General features: G+C 40.1%; 1 protein-coding gene across 1 annotated transcript in view; it reads left to right on the plus strand.

Moving 5' to 3' along the window:
- The window catches only part of CCDC186 (coiled-coil domain containing 186), a 45,194-nt gene extending 43,046 nt beyond the window's left edge, over nt 1-2,148 (plus strand). Inside the window, 1 exon segment of the mRNA XM_033130773.1 lies at nt 565-2,148. Coding sequence (XP_032986664.1) covers nt 565-648 — 84 coding nt within the window. The 3' untranslated portion in view covers nt 649-2,148.
- Nucleotides 2,149-26,662: the final 24,514 nt, after the last annotated feature.

Raw genomic sequence — 26,662 nt, forward strand, 5'->3', positions numbered from 1 at the left:
CCAGAGATACCATTTTTGTGTTCTTCTCTTTTTGAAAAGTACGATTTTTAAAACTAGCAATGAAAGAAAGAAATAGCAAAAAATCAGTTTACCTATTGGTTAGACACTAAGATGAGTTGTTTACTTTGTAATGGGTGCCCTTTGGCACCTATTATAATTAGTTAAAGGTGATTACTGAGACATTTTTAAGATTGAGGCATTTGCTATCTAATGTATTTTCTAGCTTTGTTTTATTTTTTACAGCTATTACCTGACCCAACTATTCTATTTGAGCTGTGTTTGAGTCTTGATAGTAATGGATTTTAAAAATATTTTTTAAGTCTAGTAATAATTTCATGGAATAAAATTTGCTGTAGCTTCAGTAAAAAAATTTAAGTGTAACTCTGAAATGTATAGGACTACTACTGAAAACAGCTGTATGCCTAATTTATCTCGTCAGCATTTAAGACTAGTCATCACTCTTTCAGCTTTGAGGTTTAGGCAAAAATAATTCAAACTGAATTTTTTTTATATATTGTACTTAATAGTTCTTTTTTCTTTTTGTTCTGTTTACAATGGTTAAAGGAAAATCTACAAACACTTGGAACAGAAATAGAACGTCTTATTAAACACCAGCATGAACTAGAACAGAGGATGAAGAAACCCTAACACCAAACTGTTGCTCAGCAGAGACAGAAACCACACAAGGGGCTGGGCAGGTGCCACTGCCCAGGATTGTAGGAAACATTTCCCTGCGTTGTGTGTCAAACCGTAAAAAATTTGTTCTGTTTCATCAGTATAAAAAAGTACCCTTTTACAATAGGAATGCATTGCTGTGTATACTATAAGAATGTAAACTTGATGAAATTTGTTTTTGTATGGCCACAGCCTGTCATTGAACCAAAACAATCTAATTTAACTTGCTAATAGTCATATGAAGTGCTAAACATTAACAAGGGCTGTTGAAAACCCCTTCTCCGTGTTTCTTCATTTTAAAATATATAATGTCAAAGATGATTCAGTTTTTAAAAATTATACATGAAAAGACATATCATTCATTAATCATTCAGTAATATGCTATTTCTCCAACTTAAAGAGAACAAAAGAAGTAATAAAAATTTTTGTTTTGACATTCCAATGTAACATTTGGTTGTCTTTTACGGGGATGCCAGTGATCCTTAAATCTTTTAATTTTAATGGAAGCTCATTGGAAAGCTAGCTCGTGGTAACTAGCAATGATCAGGCATTGTGTGCTGGTGTCAGGTTTCCTTATTTGTGCAAGGTACATTTTTTTTTCTGATTCAAATTGTTTACATTAATAGTTGAGTTTTTTAATCTTCATTTACATAAAATAATATTTTAAAACATGAAATGGATTAGTTATTAAAACAGAGATGAATAATGAATTCTTTGAAACTGAAATACTCTCGTTTTACTAACATCAAATGTAAAAATAAATGTTGAAGATATTTATGAAGAACCAGTTCCCAAGAGAAAGCAGTATATGGCACTGTTAGCTAGTACAATTAAGTACCCATTCTTTACTATTGATACATATTATAGTGGAGTGATCGTACAGTTCCCAAATATGATGTGTTTCCATTATTATTTAAACTACAAAGTAATCACATTTCTGTAACCAAAGAAATTTTAGAACCAAATTTATGTGTCCTATTGGATTTTTACAATATTTATTTAAAATAGTTAAATGTTGCCAGTCATAGTATCAGTACTTGTATGTCTTGAATTTTTTCTCACTTCTTACAGTTTCTCACCTGTTAAAATTTCTCTGTGTCGTTTTTCACATTTCGTTACACTTAGGTCATTTCTATGATAGGAGACCTTGGCTAATATGCAGATGTTTCATCAAGCCTCATTTCTGTTTGGGATTTTTGCATACTTTTTGCCCTTAAGTAAGCTTTGGGATGATGGATTAAAAGCCTTTAAAGAACTGTGTGGCTCTCAAGCTGGGCTCATGGTAACACTATCCCCTTAATGTGTTTTAATTTAACATTTTTTATCATCATTGTTTAGAAAGATCATTTACTCTAAGGATTAGACGATTCAGTGTAGTATCTTATTTTTTTTCTATGTATTGAGTTACATCTTATCATCCAAAAACAAAATCTTTTTACTTCAAAATGGCAATATAAGTTTAAAAACGTTTTATTTTAAAAATAGCTGTAAAAAGTATTTGTCTTACCATAATCTGTCTTGTTCTTTTTACCAATAGTAATTTATCAAAATAAAGAAAAATAAGAGGGTGTAAGTGCAATCAAATCTGAATTATTTTCCTATTTGTTTCTAGACATTCTCCTAAAGACTATTGAGAGTAGCCAACTAACTGTTTACAGCTTCTTACATGATATAGATTAATACACTACACCATTTGTTTTTTTCTTCTGAGACACAAAATGTGTTAATGGAGACAAAATAGTGATCAGATCTATAGTATCCTATGTCTATACCCTTTTAAAATATATATACATTTAGTACATATAAAATCGAAACATTCCAATATTGACATTTGTGCCACCATTCATTTGGAGAAGTTTAATTGTAGAATAATTTTAGAAGAAAGCTATTATAAACCATATTTTGACATACTTTTCCCCCTCCAAAATGTAAGAAACTATGAAAAACTTTTGAAGAAAATTATTTATTTTCCTTTTGTTCTTTATTTTCTACGGTATCATTTTTTTATATGGACCTGAGCAAAATAATGTACAAAAATCTACATATTTCTATCCCTGTACTGATTCACAAACAGCTCCTGATGTAAGGATTTAGAGGGCCTTTTACCCTTACTATATTGAATATATGGAGAGAAGAATGGGGTGTGTGGAAAAGAAAAATGGTCTGGATAAACCTGAGATCTGGGGGGAAATTGTTCTACATGTTCATTATAAATTATACACCTCAAAGGCCGTTGTGGTTAGTTAGCACTATTTTGGTTTCTTTGAGCAGGAAATGATTTTTTTCTGTGTATATACGTATACACTTCACAAGGTTTCAATTTTAAAGTGAATACTTACTGTGACTCCCATTTTTCTCATACCACTTCAAACTTTAGCCTGTTACGTTTTAAAGATTGAAATCGTGTGGGGCCAGAATGAGTTTGAACTTTGGTGTTTTCTTTGTAGCTTTCTATTTCCATAACCATTTAAAAGCGATTTTATCTTGAAATTAAATTTTATCAGGCTACCAAAATGTTATCTATTCATTTAATAAACACATTTATTGAAACCAATTGCCAGGCACCATACTGGGTATTGTGATTATATTAGTGAATTAGTGTCAGGCCAGACAGCAGTTTCTGTCCTCAGGGAGCTTATGATCTAGTAAAACTATATGGGAAGAAGTAGGGGGTGCTCTTTGAGCCTCGGCAGCTCATAGGGTGACCCAGAAATCTCACTCTGGCATGAAGCTTTGGGAAATGAATCCTTACTGAGGTACACTGAGAGCAAATTACTGTTTTCTTGGTAGTTACGCACATTTCCATACTTTTGTCACAGTTTGATATTTAATTGTTCCTTAAGAAAAAGGAAAAAAAAAATCCAAAGACCGTAAAATGGCATTGGATTTTTGCCATTTTAGTAAATTATTAAATTTATGCCTACTTGATGTTCGTAAAGATTAATCATGTTGTCACATGCATTTCCAAACTTTGTTTTGCAGTATATTATTTTCTAAAGATTTTTACATATAAATGTAGACCAAGATTTACTGGTAGAAGGAAAAAAAACAAATTACACACCGTTAATACTGTAAATGTTACATATGCTACCCTGGTGAAAATATTTGTTTTATCAATCATTTTGTTATTCAATATGGTTAATTTGCCTTCTGAATGTTGATTCCAGTAACCTATTTTTCAATAATCTTTTACAATTATTTTTTTGACACTAAGATTGTTCATTTTTAACACCAGTTGGTGGCACTAGAAACCTGAAAAATTTTCAAGGCTGAACAAGAGAAAATAATTGAAAAAGTATCCAAACATCAAGAATTGTCAGGAAAATAAATGAAAAATATAATTGTATATTAAAGATGTATTTTTCTTCTGGAATGGAATCCTTTTTTAAAATGTAATATGGCTGTCCATTTTGATTACGATGATGAAACTTGTTTATCTTCCAAAGTTCATATATATAAATATATATATATGTGCATTGTACAGATAATCTTTAATTTGATTACACTGTTCATTTTGTAAATATGTTTCTGTATAAAATGAAGCTTTTCAAGAGAATTCTATGTATATATTGTACTTATTAAATAGGTAATGCCTGTTGACCAAGTTGTATTTTAATGTCATCTTTGATTATTTATTTACATACACCACTTCCTAAACAGACTGTTTCTCTGGACTGTTGGCAAAGCTGATTCAAATTGCTTGAATTTCTTTTTTAAACCAGACTAGAAATTTTTGCTTTCCATGTTTGTCTTTATTCTATTAATTATTAGAAGTCAGTGAACAATAGTAAGGAGATTAAATTGAATGCCAGGTTGTATTTTAAATCTTTGTTTAAATTATTGATGGCAAGATTTGGCCTTTCAAAAAAGGCAAATTTTCACATGCCTATGTGAAAATTTCTCAATGAACTTGAGCCAGTAATATATTTAGATTTTCCACAAAACTATGGAATTTACTTGGCCAAATTATCTGGCTTTAATAATAAAGATCTAATATGTTCAATAAACAGATTGAAATGGCATTCATTTCATAAAGTTAATGTGTGTGATGGATATTTCAAATCACAATGTGTTGTTTTCCTTTTCTCTAAGAGTTCTGATATACTTAACTTACGCCACTTTTCTTAATGAGTTCTCTCTTGGAAAGATTCCCTTGAAATCAGGAGCCTTGGAATAAAGGTAAAAATTAATAGAATAGAGGAAGCTTTCCTGACATCCTTAATAGTCTGTTTTCGATAGCCTGTGGATTTGTTTGTAGAAGAAGGGAATATATATGAGGTGAGGGTGAGTTTGGGAAAGGGGTTTTGGCTTGTGGTTCTTAACCAGTGCGACGTCATGAGACTGGAAAAACCATTCCTAAAATCTTACAGGCAAGTCTTTTTTTTTTCCTTAATAAAACCTGCTTCCATCAGTGAATGCAGAATGAGTACACATTTCTCAGGACTAACCACTTGGGAAAGATGCCTCCATTTAACCAACTGCTAATGCCGTTTTAAGGATTCTGAGAGCAGTGTGACCAGACTGCATGCCACTGCCCTTAAAGACGCCCTATTAATTCCTAAGTTACATGTAAGAGACTTGATTCTCATTTTTTAAAAGAAGCACATATTTAAGAAGCATTCTGTTTCTGAGGAATTTTCAGCCTTTTTAAAAACTTTTTGATTGCACAAAGGCCTTGCTTTTTTGCCCTTCAGACTATCTGCCCTAACTGCACTCCCAAAAAACGGATAGGCTGTTACAGAGAGGAAGCCTACCATTGAACCGCATGCAAAAGTCGTTCTATTGAAAGCTTAGAACCCGCTGAAATAACAGCTTGTTCATAGTCAACTTCTAGTAACGTTAACTTGGGAAATAAATACTAGAGTGGCTTTCCATGTCATCCATTTCACTCTGTGTAGTTTTTGTTTTTAATAACTCATTCAAGGCCCAAGGGCAGGAAGGAATGTGTATATATGTGATTTCAGCTTGTCCCAAGAAATGTCAGTTAAACCTGCCATCCTATCTATTATTTCTTAGGCAGGTTCTTGATGAACTCTGTCTAGGGAAGACATCCCAAATGCCAACCACCCCTGCCTTCCTTGCTGGTAAGTCTTGAGCTGTGTTTCTGCCCACCGCATAGAAGAAACATTTTCAGTGTCAGTTCTGCTCCTACCCGAGAGCTCCCGTAGATCCCATTTCCCCCCAAAACCAGGTCCCCAGGAGTCCCTGCTAAAGGAGCGTACTGCTTTGGGCTCTGAACTAGCTTCTTCCTAGATTTTGAGTTTTGTTTTTTATGTTAATTTGGGGCAAGGGTGCAGGGATTGGAGGGAGACCAGCTGGGACTAGCAGGCTAGAAAGTCTGTTCCTGGTGTCCCAAGTGGAATTCCGAGCTCACTTTTTCATAGAAAACATATTTTAAATAGTGTATACTTAGTCTAGTCAAAAGTTACGGGTAAAAAAGGCTTTGTGTGCTTGATTTATTACCTTTCTCTACTTTTATGTGGTTAAATGCCTTCCAAGCTCCAAGGCACCAACTTTCAAGAAAAGTTGAAGTGGAGTCCTGGAGGCCCTAGCTCTATGGTGAAATGGTATTCCACATGCTCAAGTCCCAGGTGCTTTCTGGGAAACAGGTGATCCCATCTCACGATTTCACAAAGATGTTCTGAAGTGACATAGTCAATCCGAGTAACTTGTATGTCAAAGTCTAAGCTGTAAAGCACAAAGCTTGCTGGTGGTTTTAAAGATCACACTAGCTGCAGGTCTGGTGCCATGCCCATGCCAGCAACAACTTTGGTATAGAGCAGACCATCTTTCCTTCTGTCTCTGCCCATACCGCCATCCCCTGACCCCATCCTAACACACACAACATACACTCCAAACAACAACCAGAGCACAACCTGTCCAGAGCTGGTTTGGCTATCTCTGGGTTCCAACCTTCAATTCATCATCCTGCTTAATGCGTTTTAGTACCAGGTAAGTCAAGTGAGGAAGAGATGAAAGAAGAAAGAAAGTTCAGGATTCCTTGTCACATTTGTCAAAGTGAGGAAGAGATGAAAGAGGAAAGAAAGTTCAGGATTCCTTGTCACATTTGTCAAATTCCAGTTTTGATGGCGGAAATGCTCTATCTCATACAGGTTTGCCTATGCTGTATGCCACGGTATAATGTGGTTGTTACACCGGGTGTTCCATGGTGATTTCTGATGTCACTTCATGCCTTTTTGGAATTATAAGTCAAACTAGAGATGTGCCAGCTTAATATATGTTTACATAAATATTTTTTTTTAAAAAGGAAGGGGTTTGGAGAGAAACACTAAAGTCCTTATGTGAACATGTGTTGTGGGGGGTAAGGGGTAGAGAGTTTTGGAAGTAGTTAAAAGGCTGTTCCAGTTTCTAAGTATATTCGTGTATTATACTGGGTAATTTAAAGGTGACTTCTATGAAAGATTTTTTTAAGAAGCCGGTCTGTTTTAGGCCACAGATACTCAGTATATGGAAATGTTTTTCTAGATTGACCTCTGTTTTAGATGCTCATTAACAGATAAATATGTGACATAGAGAATTGTAAGCTGTGAAAATGAAAAGCAGAGACCTTATCAATTTGTAGAGTAGGTGGAGTGGGATAAGGACCAAGTTCAAGTAAAGGTGAAGTCTGCAATGGTGGATATTTTAGCTCAGGGGCCAGGCTTCTCACTTACTGATACAGCTGTCTACACGCTCCATCTCATAATGAAGTTCAAAGGCACTCTATGGTGTCCCGGACACTTGTTCTCACTCAGCATAAGAAAAGTAGCTACATATATGGACATCGTTTGTCCTGAGAGGTGCTATTATGTGTTTCAGGAGTTTACCCAATGCTATAGTTACTTAAAAAGTAAAGGAGCATTTAGGAGCTAGCCTGGTCAGAAATCAAACACGGGTCCTGTATTACTTTTGTATTTTAAGAGTGATAAGGAACACCAATTGAAAAGATAAACATCAGGCAAGGACAGGGAGTAAATCCGAATTAACTGCTCTGAGTGAGGCTCAGACAACCCCATGAGGTAGGAAAGAGGCACAAAATCATTCCCAGGCTCTTCCTGCCCAGGGCTTGTCAAGCTGGCACTGGAATCCAGTTTGGGGGTGCCTGTCACTAACCTCTGCTGCCTCTCAATAGTGAAAATTCTAACACCTCAGGAGTGGGTTAAAGTCACACTTACATTATTGTCCTTTGCACTAATATTGTTTAAACAAAAAAGACCAATATTTTAAAGAAGATGTGTGTTGTGAGTATACGCTAAGCTGGAGACTTGGTGCTTCTCTTCCTCTTTCTGATTCTCTTTTGACTAAACTCTTCTTAACTGCAACCAGAAAAGAACAGAGATGAAAGCAGGCATTTGGTTCCCTCTTTAACTCAATAAAGGTTTGGTGGGGGACTCACAGTTAGTTGATAGAAGACATAATTTTCTTGACAGTCTGGGCAATGGATAGGCGTTCCTTAAACTTCTGAACTTCCAGTGGATGTACGTTGCTATGCTGCCCTATTGGTGGACTCTTACAGAGTCTCCCTTTCCCACTCCATCCCCGTCTAAGGCAAACAGAGAACACTGTGGGCTGCAAAGTGCTCTGGCTGTGGGCTCGGATGACCCCAGCCCTCCAGTGACTGAAACCATGGACACATCACTTTACCTGTTTGAGTTTCAGTTTTCTTATCTGTCAAATGGGGATGGTAAAAGCTTGCAGAGCTATTCTGAGGACTAAACAGGATAATACATGAAAAAGAACTTTGTAAACCGCAAAGTTCTGGGATATGAACATATAAGCTAAAACTTCCATAAATAAAAGGGTACTTTCTATTTAAAAAAATACCATTATTATTAAAAATGTTAAAGAATGCATATACATGTGTAGTGTAAAAATTGTTGCTTCAATAGAATAACCTTAACAACAAAGTGAAAAACTACTGTTATGTATACATCCATGTGTATATGTAAGAAAATAATCTGGACAGATCCATATCAGATTCAACAGCGGTTCCCCCTGAGGAGTGGTGTACTTTCCTATTTTACTTTATATTCTCCTGTTTCTAATAATTTTTTTTAATGAGTATGAACTGAATTCACTAGGATTAACTTTTTAAGAATCAAATGCCTGTCACCATAGAAGTGCATAAAAGGAAGGGGTGTGTGTGTGGAAATAGTATGTGTACGTATATATATATTATTGGAAAAGATCCAATTGTTCAATTGTCTCATTTTCTTGAAGGAGATTAAGTTTGGAATGAGGTAGAGGTGATGTGTGTTGCCAAAAATGAGCAACATTTATTTGAGCAGCATCCTCTGAGAAGCCTATAACCAGATTCTACCGTCAGACCTTTGTATAGTTTCAGACAGCTACCTAGAGGACACCTGCAGCCTACTCCCATAGCTGAAGGTGAAATGGTGGGTGCAGCCGCTGTATTATGAAGATAAATACACTAGAAGAATGAAAGTGCTTTGTGCACTTACCACTTATTTTCAATCAAATCCCATCTTCTTGTGCAGTGGGTGGTCTGAAGCCAACCTCCAAGTATGTTGGTTCTGGGGCATCTTGGGAAGGGCTCTGGTGCAGGCCCAGGTCAGCCACTGCCTGTGATTGGTTAGAGACTATCTGTTAGGAGCTACAAAGCAATCAACGGTTGGTCGCTGCCTGTATTGTTCCTGGAGGCATGTGAGAGAGCATGCTTTGAACTGAAAACGGCTGTCACCAATACCAACCCTGAGATATCTCTGCAAAAAACCAGGGCACACTGAGACCTGCTGCCACCTGCTGCTGGTTGCTGGCTCCAGTAAGTTTCAGCTGCTGATAAAGCCTCCTGTTTACCGAGGTGGGTGAGGCAGTCAGTGAGTCAACAGGGCAGAGCTGTGGAGCTCACCAGGCCAATCAGATTTAGATTTAGCCGTAAGCGTAGGGGGAGAGCTCCACACAAGAAAGATGGTGCCCACTTGCCAGCTGCGTGGAAACTGGACCCCACACAGGGAAAATGACAACCATCTACCAGCTCACACCCCAAAGCCACATTCCGCAGTCTTCCCCCCAAATGTCTCCGAGGTCCTCCGAGGCACCATTCCTCCACTGGAGCCCAAGGTGAGTGCCTGCGAGCGAGTCTAGGTGTGGGCCGTTTAAGAGGATGTCTGGATTTCCCATAGCCTTCTGTCCCACCGGAATGGTCGGAATCTCTGAGCTGGGGATCCTGGTGTGAGGCTGGGGTCCCTCGCTCCTCCGTGGGGAACCTATGTGGCCGAGATATCCCTCTGGGTTCTCAATCACCACAGGGAGGTTTGGGGCCTGTTCTGAGGCTCCACCCCTCCTATCAGTTTCAATGTGGCTTCTTTATATTTCAGTTATAGGACTTCTGTTTGGCAAGACTTCAGATGGTTTTCCAAGTTGGTTGTTCTGCAACTTACTTGTAATTTTGATGATGTGTTCATGGAATGAGGCAAGCACAGTGTGTGTCTACTCTGCCCTCTTGGATCATTCTCTTCTCCAGTTTGTACTTTTTAATCCCTTCCCATTTTTCACCCACCTCCAATCCCCTCCCACCTGGCAACCATCAAATTGTTCTCTATGAGTGCATTTCTGTTTCGTTTGTTTATTCTTTAGATCCTATTTACAAGTGAAATCATATGGCATTTGTCTTTCGCTGTCTGACTTACTACACTCAGTACAATACCCTTTAGGTCTATCCGTGTTGTCCCAGATGGCAAGATTTCATTCTTTTTATGGCTGAGTAATATTCCATTGTATATATGTACTGCCTCGTCTTTATCCATTCATCCATTCAGGGACACCTTTCAGGTTGCCTTTATAGCTTGGCTGCTGTAGATAATGCTGCAGTGAACATATAAATGAGCACATCCCCTCGAAGTAGCATTTTGGGTTTCTTTGGATAAATACCCAGAAGTGGGATTGCTAGGTCCTTCTTTGTCTCTTGTTGTAGACTTTGTTTTAAAGTTTGTTTTGTCTGGTATAAGTATCGCTGCTTTAGCTTTTTGTTTTTTGTTTCCATTTTAATGAAATATCTTTTTTCATCCCTTTACTTTCAGTCTGTGTGTGTCTTTCAATCCTGAAGTGAGTCTCTTGTAGGTAGCATATGTAAGGGTCTTGTTTCCTTATCCATTCACCTATCCCTGTCTTTTGATTGGAGTATTTAATCCATTTACATTGAAAGTAATTGTTGATAGGTATGTAGTTATTGCCATTTTATTATTCATATTTTTAAATTTTTTTCCATCTTAAGGAAGTCTCTCTAAGATGCCTTGTAATACTGGTTTGGTGGTGATGAACTCCTTTAGCTTTTTCTTGTCTGGAAAGAGAAGACTCTGGGGAGATATGAGCAGTATCTCCAAAAAGCTAAGAGTTGCCAGGTCAAGAGGACTTAGATTGGTCTTGGGGCCCCAGCAAATAGCAGCAATCCCACTAGGTTCAGGGACCCACTCAAGCCTTATAACAGGTGAAGAGAGCACAGGACTTGATTCCAGGTTGGCCTATCTTCAAACCCCATGTTCCTTTTTTTTAATGTTCAACTATCAATTTTATTATTTTAAACTTTATTGAGATGTATTTGGCATATAAAAATTGCATATATTTAAGGTACACAACTTGGTATATTGATATATGTATACATTGTGAAAAGATCAAGCTAAATAACTTACCACCTCTATATAGTTAACCATTGTGTGGTTTGTGTGTGTGTGTGTGTGTGTGTGTGTGTGTGTGTGCTGACTATTTAATTTAAGATCTATCTTCTTAGCAAATTTCAAGTGTATAATACTTATTAACCATCGTTGCTATGCTGTGTATGGCCAGTCTTATCAGACCTCATTCATCTTGCATAACTGAAATTTTGTATCCTTTGACCACCATCTCCTAAATTTCCCCCTACCCCGGTAACCACCATTCTTCTCTCTGCTTTTGTGAGTTTGACCATTTTAGTTTCCACATATAAGTAATTCCATACAGTATTTGTCTTTCTGTGTCTGGCTTATTTCACTTAGCACAATGTCCTCCAGGTTCATCCATGTTTTTGCAAATGGAAGGATTTCTTTCTGTTTTGAATATGTACCCGTTTGTCTGTTGATGGATATTTAGGTTATTTCTCTATCTTGGGTTTGAGAATAATGAATGCTGCAATGAACATGGGATCCCGATTTTTTTTTTTTTTGGGTATGTATCCAGAAGTGGGGTTGCTGGATCATATGGTAACTACATTTTTAATTTTTTGAGGAACTTCCATAGTTTTCCATAATGGCTGCACCAATTTACATTCCCACCAACAATGTACAATAGTTCCCTTTTCTCCATCCTTCCCTACATTTGTTATCTTTTGCACTTTTGATATTAGCCATTCTAATAGGTGTGAGGTGATAGCTCATCTTGGTTTTTATTTGCATCTCCCCATGATCACTGCTGTTGAGCACTTTTTCATATACCTGTTGGCCATTTGTATGTCTTCTCAAAAAGCCCGTAGTCTTTCAACATGACTGGTTTCTAAAAAGTCTGAAGGAGGTATCTAACTTCAAATATATGCTTTAACTAATAAAAATTTAAATTAGAAGAATAAATTTGGAAATAGTTCTGTGTTACTTTGATGGAAATGTAGTATCAGGGCAAAGATTCCGGAGTCCATTTGTTTATTCACTGACAGAACAAATGTTCTCAAGTGCCTACCAAATGCCTGGCACTGATCTAGACACAGGGATACTCCAGTGAAAGAACAGGCTCTCTCTGCCAATGGGTAGAGCTTACAATCTAGTTAGGAGGGGAGTGAGGAGAAAGAGGGCAGAAAGTAAACAAGGGAACAAGATGATTTTCAAGTATGCCAAAGCTTTGAAATCATATAGATCTGGATTCAAATTCTTAACATTGTGATGTTGAACTTGAGACCTATACCTGCCCTCTCTGAGCCTCAGTTTTCATATCTGCAGAAACACCTAAAACGTAAGTTTGTTGTGAGGATGAAAAGGGTTTATTATATAAAGCACATAGCATGGGGTCTGCTAGAAAGAGTAAGCCTGTAGTATGTTGTTGTTACCATGAAATAAATGATCAGTTACACATTTCTTATACCCATAGAACTCTATACACCTCCTGTTTTTCAAACTTCACTTCCATTTTTAACGTCTGATTATTCAGCCCTGTAAGAGAGGAAATATGAGCTAAATTAGTTCCTCTGTGTGAATCACTTATAGCAGTGCTTGGCAAATATTAAGCACTATTATAAATGTGTTTATTAAATGAATAAATATGAATGAATGAATGAATGAGTAAATTCTACTCCAGATATACTTTAGTGAATCCTCTTCATATCAGAAACTCTTGATACAATTTTCCATCTCTTCTCCAAACAACCTTATGTTTATAATCATGCCTACTGTACTTCAATTCATTCAACCAATATTTACTGAGCACGTGTCCCAGGTGCTGGGAATCACAGCAGCAAACATTTTAAATAAAGATGAAAAGATTAGCTTGAGCAAGTAACTTCAGATTAAGGATGACTTCAAAATAATTTGAGAAATTCCTTTGAGATATTTTGCCTTCAAGAGAGGAATTGGTTTCTTTTAATTTAGTTGGCAAACGCATCATCATCCTATGCCAAGTAGTTTTTCCTTGAGCTGCTTTCAGTTACTAATGGGTGTACCAAGAAATTGTAAGCTCTAAATGCTCAGTGTTTTTCCACAATTTAAGTGGCATATATTTGGGAGTGGGAATGAGGACAAATGAAGACAGAATGTAAATCAGGTCACAAACAAGATGACAACAATGTGGCTGGGACGTACGGAGCAATAAGAGATTCAAGCTGGTCATCAGGTTACACAGTAGGAGTAAGAGACTCAACCTGGGCCTGGTTAGCAAATCCAGGCTCATCTGACAACCTGCCTCAGAGCATCCTTGCATCTCAGAGTTACTTCAAGGACCATGATGGGAAATGATGAGAATTCAGGTAAATCCCAGAAGGCAAATGAGTTCAGTGGAGACCGTGTTGTAAGAAATTATGGTGGTTAGCAAGTGTTGCGTCTCAAAGAAATAGCACAGAGTGGAGTAAAACAGAACAAGGCACTTTGAGAAGACATCTACTACCAGACAGAACCGACTGCGGCCAATTCAGTGGGCGCATTACACCAGGGCACACGGGTTCCTCTAAGAGACTCATGTGAGATCAGAGTGTCAGTGGTATTGATAGTGACCTTGAACAGGTACATTTTGATGAAATCAGTAAATATGACAATATTAGCACAACAATGCCTCCCGAACAGTGGACAAGGAGCAATTTCATACTTCACCTATCTTTTTTGATGACTTATTAAGGGCTGAGGCAATTTCTCTTCTCCAGTGGTGCTAATCCATTGCTGTATTCATGAAAATAGCAGATGTTTACTATACATCAGGTACTGTTTGAGATGATTTATATTAACTCATTTGATACTTGCAAAAAACCCTATTTTAGAGATGAACAAGCTTAGTAAGCTAAACCAACGTGCTTGAGGTCACCCAGGTAGGCAACAGCAGACTCAGAATTTACACCCAGGCAATCTGACCTTAGGGTTTATGCTCTGAGCCAGGACAGCAAATTCGTAGTCACCAGGATCCTTGCCCCTAACACAGCCCAGGCACAAGGAGAATGCACAATCACCACTGACTGTGTAAACAAAATGAGTTATAAATTATTCAGTGTTCTCTGAACTACTATTTGTCTGAGCTGTGGCAAGACCAAATTACACAGTGGCCAAAGAAAAATTAACAGACGCATATAAACGATATCACAATAGATCTCTGTACAGGGCACATTTTCCCTGGGTAGTTCAGATTAATTTGTGCAGCCCACAATACAATTTACTCTGCAGGTCCCTGAAAAAGAATACACCATGCCTGGATTATTGTAATATGCAAAAGCGGCATGTATTGCTTGCCAGTGTCTCTGGGAAAGCTTTCGGCCCTTTGCCAGTTTATTAGCTAGCAGGATATGGGAGTAGACACTGGCATCAGCAAAGACGAGGAAGTGCCCTGGCAGTGGAATGCCCTTTGATGGTTGGCCACATTTTCACTGAAAGGGATCAGAGCTTTGCCATTGAATTTTCATATGTAGTAGAAAACAACATTGTCTTGGAACTGCTTCAAATGAGATTTTAAAATATATCTCTACTTATAAATATATTTCTATATTTGAAACAATTTTGTTTCCTATGGTGAAAAGCTCCCTTGGCAGAAATTTTCCTAAAAAATTCTAGTGAAGTATAAAAGATTTTTGCATTAACTACTTTGGTTGATTGACTTACCAAGAGCCAATGAAAAAGCTCTCTGAGTTTCCACATTCACAGGGTGAGAAAGGAGTATGGTTTGCCATGTTAAATGCCATTATATAAGGTAAAAAAAAAAAAAAAAGTATTGTCCAAAGAGACCCGAGATTTCAAGGCCAAGTACAATTGCTGGCTTATTGACATTTATTATTCTAATCCAATTAATTATGTGAATCAAATGTCTGCTCTGAAAGATTCATAGAAGATACAAAGAAATATTCAAGTAAGGATCTATACAATTAATCATACAGGTGCAACCAATTACTGTCTGCTGGTCCATAAGCATTAAAATGGAAAATTGTAAAAAGTTAAACAACCTCAACTGACATGAGTACAATTTTTTTCTGGTATATGTACCCCTTAGTATTATTAATTTTGACCATTCTCATTATTCTATCTTCAGCAGAGTGTACTTTTCTTTAAATGAAAACTAATTTAAAATGACTTGAGGAGCACCCTGGGATAACAAGAATATCTAACAGAGTTAGAAACAGACATAAAATTGCAAGTGAATTTAAAAGTTGAAAGGCACGAAACTAAATGATTTTGTTCATGTCAAATCATTAAAAGATCATTCTATGCTCACTTGAAAATTTGTAAATTGAGCTATTTTTTAATGCTGTCACATTTTGCTTAAGATTTTAAGTTTCAGTGTTTATTTATTTTTTCCTTTTTTTTTCGTTTTATTAAAAAAAAAGTTTTAGTAATTAAGAAAGATTCCTAATTCATTTGCTTGCACACAAGGTCTCAGTGTCTGATTTTGGATCTGGTGGATCTGGGCTCATTTCACTTCTTTACACCATCTACCTTGGACACGCTCTTCCCCTGGAATGGTTCTGGGAAATCTTAACGAAGGTTTGCTTGTCTGGAATGTGCTACAAGCCTTTCACATGTGCAGTTCACTTCCAGGCCCCTGCTTTTGTGCTGAGAAGCCACTGAAAATAAGGTGATATGCAATGCAAATCTAACAATCACCTTCTGGAATAAGGCTGGGTTTGTTTTACGCTGAGAGACCTTATATTCATATGTGGTGATGAGCTTGGACTATTTATTAGGCAAGCAATTAGGCCAGCCTGAAAAATTAGGTAAGAGAAATTTTGTACCATCGAAAAACCCAACAGCAGGGATATGATAGGAACTTGAAAGAAGCTGTGGTATAATGGTTAGCGTGTACATTGCGTAATCAGACCACTTGGGTTTGATCACTTGATCAAACTGCTTGACCTTTTTGTGCCTTCGTTTCCACATATGCAAAATGGTGGTGAAGAGTAGGTGCTTTCCTTGTAGTATTGTTGTGAGAGTCAAATGAGATAATGAGCACAGGGCACATTATGTATTCTGTCCCATAGAGTGAGCACTGAATACCTGTTAGCTATTGCGATGGTGGAGCTCAGAACACTGGCATTGAACATGGCTCTTCCAGGCTTGAGAATAGTGCAAGGCGACAGGCACGAGGCAAAGGACTGCAGTCATGCAAATAGCATGATGTAATTGAAGACGTGGCCTTCTCATCGTAAAGAATTCCAAAAACAGTACAAATGGGAAAGGCACAGTCATAGAGTGACTGTGGAACTCCTTGTCTCCAGTGGTGAATACAGCAGGAGTGTGTGTGTATGTGTGTGTGTGTGTGTGTGTGTGTGTGGTTTTTGTGCTGTGGATCACGTTATTATGAAGCAACAAGCTGTCACCTGCTAAAAGGGATCCATGGGCAGCGTCCATGGAAAAGTGGTCTCAGGTCATCCCTCAACGCACCAGCGCAGATCGGAAGTCAGTTCTCCTTGATCTTTTCTCTGATGAGCCTCCTGAGGGATTTTTTGAAATGTGTTTGAGGAAAACATCAAGATCTTTATACAAGTCTTGCAGAGTCGTACTCCCTGCCATAGGAACTCCTAGAAAGTTCTGTAGGACTTAAGTTTAGGCTCTCAAGGCCACTAGGTGGCAGAGGAATGTTATGAAACCAGCCATTCGTCACTGACTAATATGGGTGCATTTATTTCCCTTTTCTTCTCATCACTGAGTGCCCTGTCTGCAGGATCCTAAGAGAGCTTTCCTGTAATTTAGGCCTTTAGTGCTTGTCTTTCCACATACTCAGCCCCCAGAAGACGGCGTGACCCTGGATGGCAAGCTCTGGCATATCAGGAGTGTGATTCTACTGTTGCTCAAATCCTTAAACAAAAAAATATTAAAAGCTTCCCAACCTTGAAAGTTGTATTTTCAAGTCGCCTTGAGCTGGACACTAGGAAGAAAGGGCAATGTTCTCGCGGGCACCTTGAGGGCACTTGTTGGAGAGGATGAGCCCAACACCCTGTCATGCCATCTTTCTTCCTGGCATCCGACAGGTCATCAGGCCACTTCTCACCCCACCCACTCACTCTTAGGGGGGACAAATGACTCTACTGCTATCAAAATCTTTAACTTCTTAATCTCAGAGATCATTCTGTTTTGAATGTTGAACATAGTCTCTCACACTTCAAATTTTGGGAGGCTATTTCGAACTAAAGTTGAGTGATTTACTCAACGGGTCTTGTATTTCACTTTTTAAAAGGTAAGCTTCTGAGTCTGACTTAGAAGGTGCTCTTTTTATCTCTGAGCTCTGGCTCAGCTCTGTGCTGTCTGGAGAGAGTTCAGGATGAGACTGTTCAAGCTGCCCTGTAAGCAGTGAGGAAATGCACACCGGGAAAGAGAGCTACTTTAATGTCATTATCACCACCACATGAAACACAAATCCAGGGGGTTCTGCTTTATGGTTTAAAATTTTATCACATTCCATATAATCTGCTAACAATAACAAAACTTTCCCTCTATCTTTATAACCATCCAGTTAATTGTTCCAATTTCCGGAAAAAAATCAAGGTAGTTAACTGAGGTCCTTGGTTTAAGAATCAAGTCCTTCCCTTGTATTCCCACGTGGCAGATGCTGACTGAAGATTGCAGCACGGCCAGCTGAGAGGACTGCAGGGCATGTGGCTGGAAAAGGATCCATGTAAAGAGACATAACAAAGACCTTTCAGTCTGAAAGGACACTTTATTGACATGACAGGGAGCGTGGGGTTTGCTGGTGGGAAATGAGAGTGTGGCACCCCTTTCCACCTACCTGTGCCCTAAGCCTCTGTCAATTAGTAACCCTCTGTGTGTCCAGGTCTGTTCAGTGTTTTCCATCTCTGACGTAGGCATGTTATCTCACTGATGAGCCACTAACCTCGGGTGTTACTGAGATGTTGGCAAAGCATTTTCTATCCACCCAGCCCCTCTGCAAGTGATTGCCACAGAGGCCATATGCTCCTTCTGTGAGTGGTGCTTTCCAGCAAAGGATCTGTTTCTTGGCTTGGGGGAGAAAGTGGGAGAGAAAACCCAGCTTTCAAATGAAGGGCAAATGAAATTCGGGGGCTTCCAAATTAAGTCAATACAATCATTTCCTTCTTTAAAGAAACCCTACGCCCCTGCAAGCCGGGAGCTGGGTGTTGAGTTCCTCTTGACTTCTATAAAGGGTTATTGGCAAGGCAGCCATCTATGAATCAAAGGAAGCTGAGAGCGGGGCCTGCCCACGATCAGGGGCGGCACGGAGGCGGAGAGCCAAGGCTTTGGAGAGCTGAAAGGCGGGGGAGGAGCTGCACCCTCATTTCTGAGCCTTCTCATCTCTTTGTCCAAGTGTCTCGGCAGGGCTTTGAAAAGTGCCACAGAAGTGGAGAGTGAGCTGGGAACAGCTTCCCTTGGGAGCTTTTAGCCACTTAATTCTGCCGGCAGCTGTGAGTCCCCTCTCACTTCCCAGATCGTCACTCACAGATTCCCCATGGCTTGAACCAGTGCCCTGCCCTTCCTTTTGCTTCTAGAGCCCCAGCTTCACTTCCATCAGTCCCCTTGCCGTCTGGGTGTCAGCCTTTGGTTTCGGGTCCCTCGCAACCCAAAGGTGCCGACCAGGCTGCTTCCTGCCCTGGGAACCCCACTGGTTTTCTCTCTAGAAAGGAAAACTACACTCACTTCTTTCTCTCCAGTTTTAGATGGTTTCTGGTTTGATATTTGACATTTTTCTTTCTTTCTCAAGGAGCCATTTCCATTTTGTGTAGGATAATATTTGCTTTTATAGCTAGGTACATTTCTGGAGCTTTGATAATCATACTGGGGGGGCATATTTAGAAATTTGCAAACTTGCTTGTCATGGTGAGTGAAAGAATGTTGTTTTTTGTTTTTGTTTTTGTTTGGAAGGACTCTTTCGTGCTGTGTTAGGAACCAGTAGTGCATCCTCCTGTGGTGGCTGTTTAGCAGGGAGACAGTCACCCATCACCCCAAGGTCCCCATACCTCATTTTATGATGCTTGGGGATCAGCACACTTACATTTGCCTTTATTTCAAGGGTCGCTAGGAGAGAGGGAAGGGCTGCATGACTGACAGCCTGACACATCTAAGACTCACACATCTCCGAAGCCCTCATGTCACAGTCTGGGTGGGAGGCCAACTTCTCCACTTGACTTGAAGATCACAGGTGTGAGGTTGGCCTTTATTGGCCTGACTAGAATATTCGTCAGTTGTGCATGTATTGATAAGGATCTAATGGTCATCCTGAAAACTACAATGATGAAAACAATGAACACACGAAGGCATATTTTTAACGAATCCGGTGAATACATAGCACTTAATAAACAGGAACCCAAATTCTCAAGAATACTTAGGTTTTGTTCTGGGAGCTGGGCAGGGTGTAAAATCATCGCCAGGGAGGTCCTGAGCCAGGTCCAGAGCAGGGCTGGAGAACCCAGAATGTGACACCCCTCCCTCCACCAGAGTCTGCACGCATGGATTATGTCATTGTCACTTTCAGCAGTTACTATTTTAGCCAGGTAGTGTCTGATCTCTGCCTGCTGCGAAAGTCAGCAGCAGGCTTCCTCCAGCGCTCCCCCTCCCCACCCCCAGCAGTGACAAATGCTTTTCTAGCCCTTTCACCAGGGGGAGTGATCTGCTCAGAATAGAACTTGGCTCCTGGGCCGCCAGTTTCAGAACCAGCTTCGTGATGGAGGGGCTGTTGTTCCCTCTGCTTTGAGAAATTTCCCCAGAGGTCAGGTCCAGTTGGGACTCCCCAGAACGTCCCCTCCAGAGGCAGGGAGGAAAAGGGGAAGAGAGCTCATAATGCAAAACACTGCTCATACTCAAGTTTCAGTTCCGTTTCAGAATGCAAAGCACGGGAGCACACTCCAACCTCTCCAGAGTAAAGGACAATACACAGGAGGCAGGGAGAGCATTTCCAACAGGAGTGAAAAGGTGGCCCCCTCTGAGTGAACTGTCACTTCTGGCTTGGGTGAAGGGGGTGGGGGCGGGCAGTGCACTTCAGTTGTCCCCAAAGGAAACACGTCTGGGTTAATGGCTGTTTTAATTGGAATTAGGTCTTCCTTGAAAAAGTCTACGTTTTCTCAGAATCTTTGTCGTTTTTCTGTGTGTGGCTCAAAGAAGAAATATGAATATTGGATGAAGAAGGATAGAGAAGAAAGGATGTTTCAGCTTTTCCCCTGAATTATTTTCCAGTGCTGCCTAGGATCAAAGGAACGTTTTGCTGTAAATATTAATTGAACCCAAAGTCACCTGAAATGAAAGGAACGTTATAATGTGTCTGTGTGTGTATAACCCCCTGGGCAATTAAATAGCGATGAAATAGTAAGTGAATCAGAGACCCATTATGCGTTAACAGCTATGAGGCAGGGGGTTTACCCCCTAAGTAAATTGTTTTATTTGATGAAGGATTTTCAAATTAGGGCATGTGGACTAAAATTCACTCTAACCATTAATGAGTGTTAACCTCTTTTGGCGGGGGAGAGTCCTAGGGCTGCCATAACAAAATACCACAAAGTGATGCAAAATGGCAGGTTGACCGGCTGAATTCAATAGGAAATGTCATTAAACAGAGGAAATCTCCTCATTTGTCTTATAGGGAGCTTCACCAAAAATATCTCTTGCCTCCAATAACTTCCCCCTGACTCTTCCTTCCCCAATCACAGAAGGCTGCTCAGGGTCGGGCGATTCAGAACTTGGAGGTCACCCTGGGTCTGGGACTGGGGCCACATGTGCTCAACTCAGGCTGAAAAGAAATTCAGATTCTGTTATTCTTAGAGACAATGTCTGATAGAGTGAAGCAAACCTAGGTTCTCTGAAAAGCAAGGGCCAATTATACACACACACACACACACACACACACACACACACAACACACACACAGGAGTGCACAGAGGCCAGAAACTTTTGCACCTGTCCTCGCGTAAAGAAAGTAGCGTTGGTATTTTTTACTGTTAGGGATCCTCAACCTGGACTAAAGAGTGCCCTTAATTCATAGAGGGTAAAACAATACCCTCACGTGCCCTTGATCTCTCTCTCTTGAATTTGGAAACTTCAGAGCTGAATGAGCTTTGAATTCCCACGTCTCCCATCTCAGCGATAGAACCCCGTCTCTGTTGGGTTCCACGTCCTATGATGGACTGTGGGCAAGATGTGCAATATGTGCAATACTCCTTGGGTATCCAAAAGCAAAGTGGGGACATCTTGATTTCTTCCTAATGCTGAGTCCTGACTCTGAAGTCTCATTGTACAGGAGGCGTGCTAAGAAGAAGTCCACAGCCACGAAAGAAATACTGTGATAAATTGGGGCAGAAACTAGCCTACAGTACTAAGGCAGGAAGAAAAAAAAAAGAGCATCAGGGAAGTAGATAGCTTGCTACATGAAAAAAGCAAACTCAAATTGGAAGAAGAGAGACCTCAGGAATTTAACTTTTTACCTTGGATCAAAAAAACTATTTTGTAGCTCAGAAACTTCTTCTCTTTGGACTTCAATCTTGCTTTATTTCCAAAACGGGACTGGAAATGGGAATGATGAGGCCAAAAATATCAAACAGCCTTAAGTCTTTGGTTAAAAACATTAGCAGCAAATACACAGGACAAGGCTCTCATCACCTCCCCCATTTTAACATTTCATTAAAAGAGGAAAACCACAGGCTGAACCGAGGAAATGCTGTTACATTTAACTCACAAACTTCGTGAGCTTCTGAGTGGTTTTTGAGACGTGGAGCCTCAAAAGTAATGTAAGATAGGGCTATTTAATATGCATTATGGAAGACGGAAACAAACACACATTTTCAGTCTCTTTTGCTGAACAGCGGCCTGATTACATTACATCCACTTAATTTACGGTTTCCAGGTTCAAGGGAATCATTTCCATGTGACATTTATGTACGAAAATTTAGAATAAAAGCTGTTCACATGTGACAATCAGGATTCTTAATAGCAAATAACTGAGACCAAGTCTGTTCCTTAAAGCAGAAAGAAATTTACAAAGTGTATTAGATGACTTCTAGAATCCCAGGAAGGCTGGAGAATGAAGCTAAGAGGCTATGCAGCCAGCAGCAGTCCTTGAAATTAATTCTAGAGCTATTCTGGGTGATGCTCCCATGCTTTCTCTCTGGTCAAAGAGACGGCAGCTTGCCCTGTGACCACTCTTCACACTGGAAAACTTCTGGGTCCTCTATAAGCTGGCTATGGTGGCCCCCATCCTAGCCAGCAGGATCCCAAATCCTAACCAGGTCCCTCTTGTCCTCAGGTTGTTCTTCCTTCTCCAGAGACCTCTAAGCACATCTCCCCCCACCTCTTTCAGGAAACCCAGCCACATCCAATGGAAGGATCTCAACATGACCCCACTACAGGCTGGGGTCATTCTGTCTGGAGTGGCTCCTGGGGCTTCAGCTCGATAGTCAGTGATGTTTGAAGATGTGGCCCAGACCCCATGGTAACTGAATCCTCTAGGTTGGCTCTCCTTGTCCCCAATTCAGCCATGAGCATGGCAGGCACTCACTCCTGATTCTTTGACTACTTGACCTGTTAGAGCAAGCTCATGCATGTCTCCAAAGGAGGGAATTAAGCTTTAAGGGGCAGTATAATATTGCAAGGCCTGTTTTCCTGCAGGGACAATGAGTTTTATTTTTATACAGAGTGATCACCTTGGAGTCTCCCAAGATAGTAAAGGACCCACACCACCACCCCCTATTGGCTATTCCCATTGACACCCCTGGCAAGGCTTCATGGCTGACCATCTATGGAAAAGATTCTTCCATCCTTTCATTCTTCTCCATCTTCCTCTTGGCAGTAGAGGGCAGTACAAGGCCTGGTGCCGATTCTTTTTATTACCGTGTAATGGGTCACCCTCCGTGTGTTAGTGGAGCAAGGCCATATATACTGAACGTTTCACATGATGAGGTAACCAGTTGAGAATTAACTATGCTCATTTTTTTTCCTCAGCTGTAAGCTCATCAGGAAATAGAGGCAATTTTTTCCTTTTTTTTCCCAAGAGAGGAGTAGCCGGGTTCTGGATGTCCGGACCTCTCCCGTCTCAGGGGAGCACGGATGCCTTTGTTTTCAGCAGTTTGGTTACTACAGGAGACAGGACTCACCCCACTGGAATGCTGAGGGCTCTGTGGGTTTCAGGGGAGGTTGAAGGGTATGGTGCCCCAAGGCTGGCCAGACGGAGGAAGGTGAGGTTCTGAAGTGGTGAAGACCCATCCCAGCTTGCAGTTACTACCTCCTGAAAGATGACACTTTGGATGAGGGCTGGTCTCTTGGAGCCCAGTTAAGGATCAGGTACTGATGTGAAGGACCCTACCAGCCAATGGTAAGTGTCCCCTAGTACCGAGCTTGGCATGGAAGGAGTGGCACTCCACATTAACTACTGCCTGGCACCTGTACCAGGCTTGCCCGGGCTCATGTAGCAAGTAAGGCTTGCTTCAGACAAAACCATGGCACTGGACAGATGGAGGTAAACTCCACCCAGAGAACATAAGGGTCTCCCTGACCCTTAAGAAAAAAACTTAGAATAATTTTAGATTTACAGAGATGTTGCAATGATAGTACAGAAAATTCATGTCTACCCTTCACCCAATTTGACCCATTGTGGACATGTCATATTTCCATGGTCCATTTATCAAAACTCAGAACCGTCATAGCTACGTTATATTAACTAAAGTCCAAATTTTATTTGGACGCCATGAGTTTTCCCACTAATGTCCTCTTTTGGTTTCAGGATCCAATCCAGTGTATCATATTGCATTTAATCAACATGTCTCCCCAGTCTCATCTGGTCTATGACAGTTTCTCAGTCTTCCCTAGTTTTTTATGACCTTGAGAGTCTTACAGAATACTGGCCAGGTCTCTGGTAGAAGGTCTCCCAAACTGGGTTCATCAGATATTTTCCCACATGATTAGACTGGGGTGATGGGAGTTGGGGAAGAATACTGCAAGGGTGAAGTGCTCTTCTCATCACATCATGTCACATCAGAGGGTACATGGCACCCACATTATATCACCGACCATGTTGACCCTTATCACTTGGTGAAAGTGGTATCTGCCAGGTTTCAGCACTGCAAAGTCACAATTTCCATTTCCCTACTCTATTCTTTAGAAGCCATCTGACCCTTTTTTATTTGCAATAGCAAAATAAAGAAATGTGATTCTGCTTGCGACTGAGTGTCATGGAACAATTCTAGCCTGTTGTATTTATATTTGAACAAGGGTTTTCTGGAAGCCCTCTGCCTCAACCAAAAGTAGCAACTCTAATGGTAGGAATTTCAGGCTCTGTGACAGTTGGGTGTGGGCGTGTGGGCTTAGGCGAGGCGATAAATGTAAGCAGCGTTCTCAGCCCTACCACTCAGGCAGTGCCCTGTTCGTCTGCCTATATATAGGGCCAGAGCGTGGAGTAGCCTGTTCACAGAACCTTGGTACAGATTTGAAAACTTAACACGCCTACACACGTGCGAGGGACCATCTTACCACTTATTTTGTAACGCAGGAAGGGAGTGCAGATTTAGAAAGGGTGATGACTGTTTACCCAGGACAAATTAAGCATCTCTGGTCGAGAGTGTAATTAGAGAGGAATATGGCTCCCTTTCTATTTCAAGTCCAAAGCATTCCTAATGAGACAGTCACTCCATTTCGAAAGCAAGACCTTCCCTACACCTTTGCAATTGGAAGCTGCATACGGATAGGTATGAAAACAAGAGCCCTCACCCCAGTATTCATGCTCAGCGAGCAGATGCTGCCTTCACCAGTTTCCGCTCCAGATGTCCCTGTAAGCGTCTCTTATTTTCCAACTGCTTCCGATGACCCTGAGAGTTACGGATTTTCAGGTTTCATTCTTTAGACAGAGAGTACTTCTGGGGCTGGACTCAGCTGAAAGACTATGAATCATTCAGAATATCTGAATTGACAGTCACAGTAGTTTTGAAACACTGCAGAAGTTGTTTACTGGGCTTCGGTCTAGTAGAGAAGCAAGGAATTTAGCGACAGATTTAGAGCAATAAGGCATGGTAATGTTTATTCACCCTTTGTGCTGTTGAAATTAAAATTCAGTTCCATACATTTTTGAGTTGAATCCTTAACAGAAATCTTCTCATAATATCCCTCCCACGTGGGTTGTGTTGCAGCAGCTCTGCAGATCAGAGTGAGGCATAGATGGGAGGGGAGTCTTGAAGAGACTGGCAATTAGGAAGGGGCCTGGGAGAAGTCTGAGTGCAGAAAGGCCCAGCTAAGTGCCCTTGAGGTCTCCTCAAGATCAAGGCTGCGTAATACTCCAGTAGGGTATCTGTGGGCACTTGTCTCATTAGGGAGACCTCAGGGAAGACGTAGATGCCTGATCACTGCACTGTACACCTGAAGCTGAAGCTGAACAATAATGAATGTCAACTACAATTTTATATATATATATATATATATATATATATATTATATATGACATATATATAATATATATATATAAATTATATATATATAATTACAAGAAACAGAGTACAGCATTAAGAATAGAGACAGTGGAAATGGAAATGTAATGGCTGTGTGCAATGTCAGAGGGCTAGTAAATGGGGGAAAAGGGTTATCACTGTGTGAGGGTTATAAATGATAAATGTCTAACTATTACATTGTTTTGTGCACCTGAAACTAAAAAAAAAGATCAAGGCTGAAGCTCACCTCACACATCCGCCTCCACCAGGCTCTGTTTTGACCCTTTCTCTTATTCAACACCTTTGCTAGAAGGAGGACTGATGGACAGAGTATTAAAACAAGATTCTGTCTCTTCTCCTAAGACACTCATAGTTTAAAGGGGGTGACAGCAGGGGGAGGGTGACATGGGAGAGACAGATGAGCAACTGAGCAATTGGACCAGTGGCTGGAGTTACTCAGGTGATGAGGTAGAGTGGGGAGGGGAAGGAATTCTAGACAAAGACAAAGGGACCTAAAAGGCCGAGAGGCAGGCTGGAAGAATTGCAGGTAACTAACACAACCAACCTCCATGAAAATAACAATGAGATTTTGCTCGTCTTAAAAAAAAAAAAATGACATAATGATTAAACTTCATTTGGAAAAATAAACATGCAATAGAGCGAAGACAGTTGGGGGAAAGGGTAACAGGGAGATGAAAGAGCCTTAAATATTAAAGGAGATCAGAAAGCTACTTTAAAACACTGTGCTCTGGGCATAAGAATTGGTAAATGGATACACAGAACTGAGTAGTTACCATGTTTCCCCGAAAATAAGACCTAATCAGACAATCAGTTCTAATGCGTCTTTTGGAGCAAAAATTAATATAAGACACGGTCTTATTTTACTATAAGACCAGGTCTTTAATACAATATAATATAATATAATACTGGGTCTTATATTAATTTTTGCTCCAAAAG

This window comes from Rhinolophus ferrumequinum, chromosome 16 (assembly GCF_004115265.2).
Source record: "Rhinolophus ferrumequinum isolate MPI-CBG mRhiFer1 chromosome 16, mRhiFer1_v1.p, whole genome shotgun sequence".
Taxonomy (NCBI): Eukaryota; Metazoa; Chordata; class Mammalia; order Chiroptera; family Rhinolophidae; genus Rhinolophus; species Rhinolophus ferrumequinum.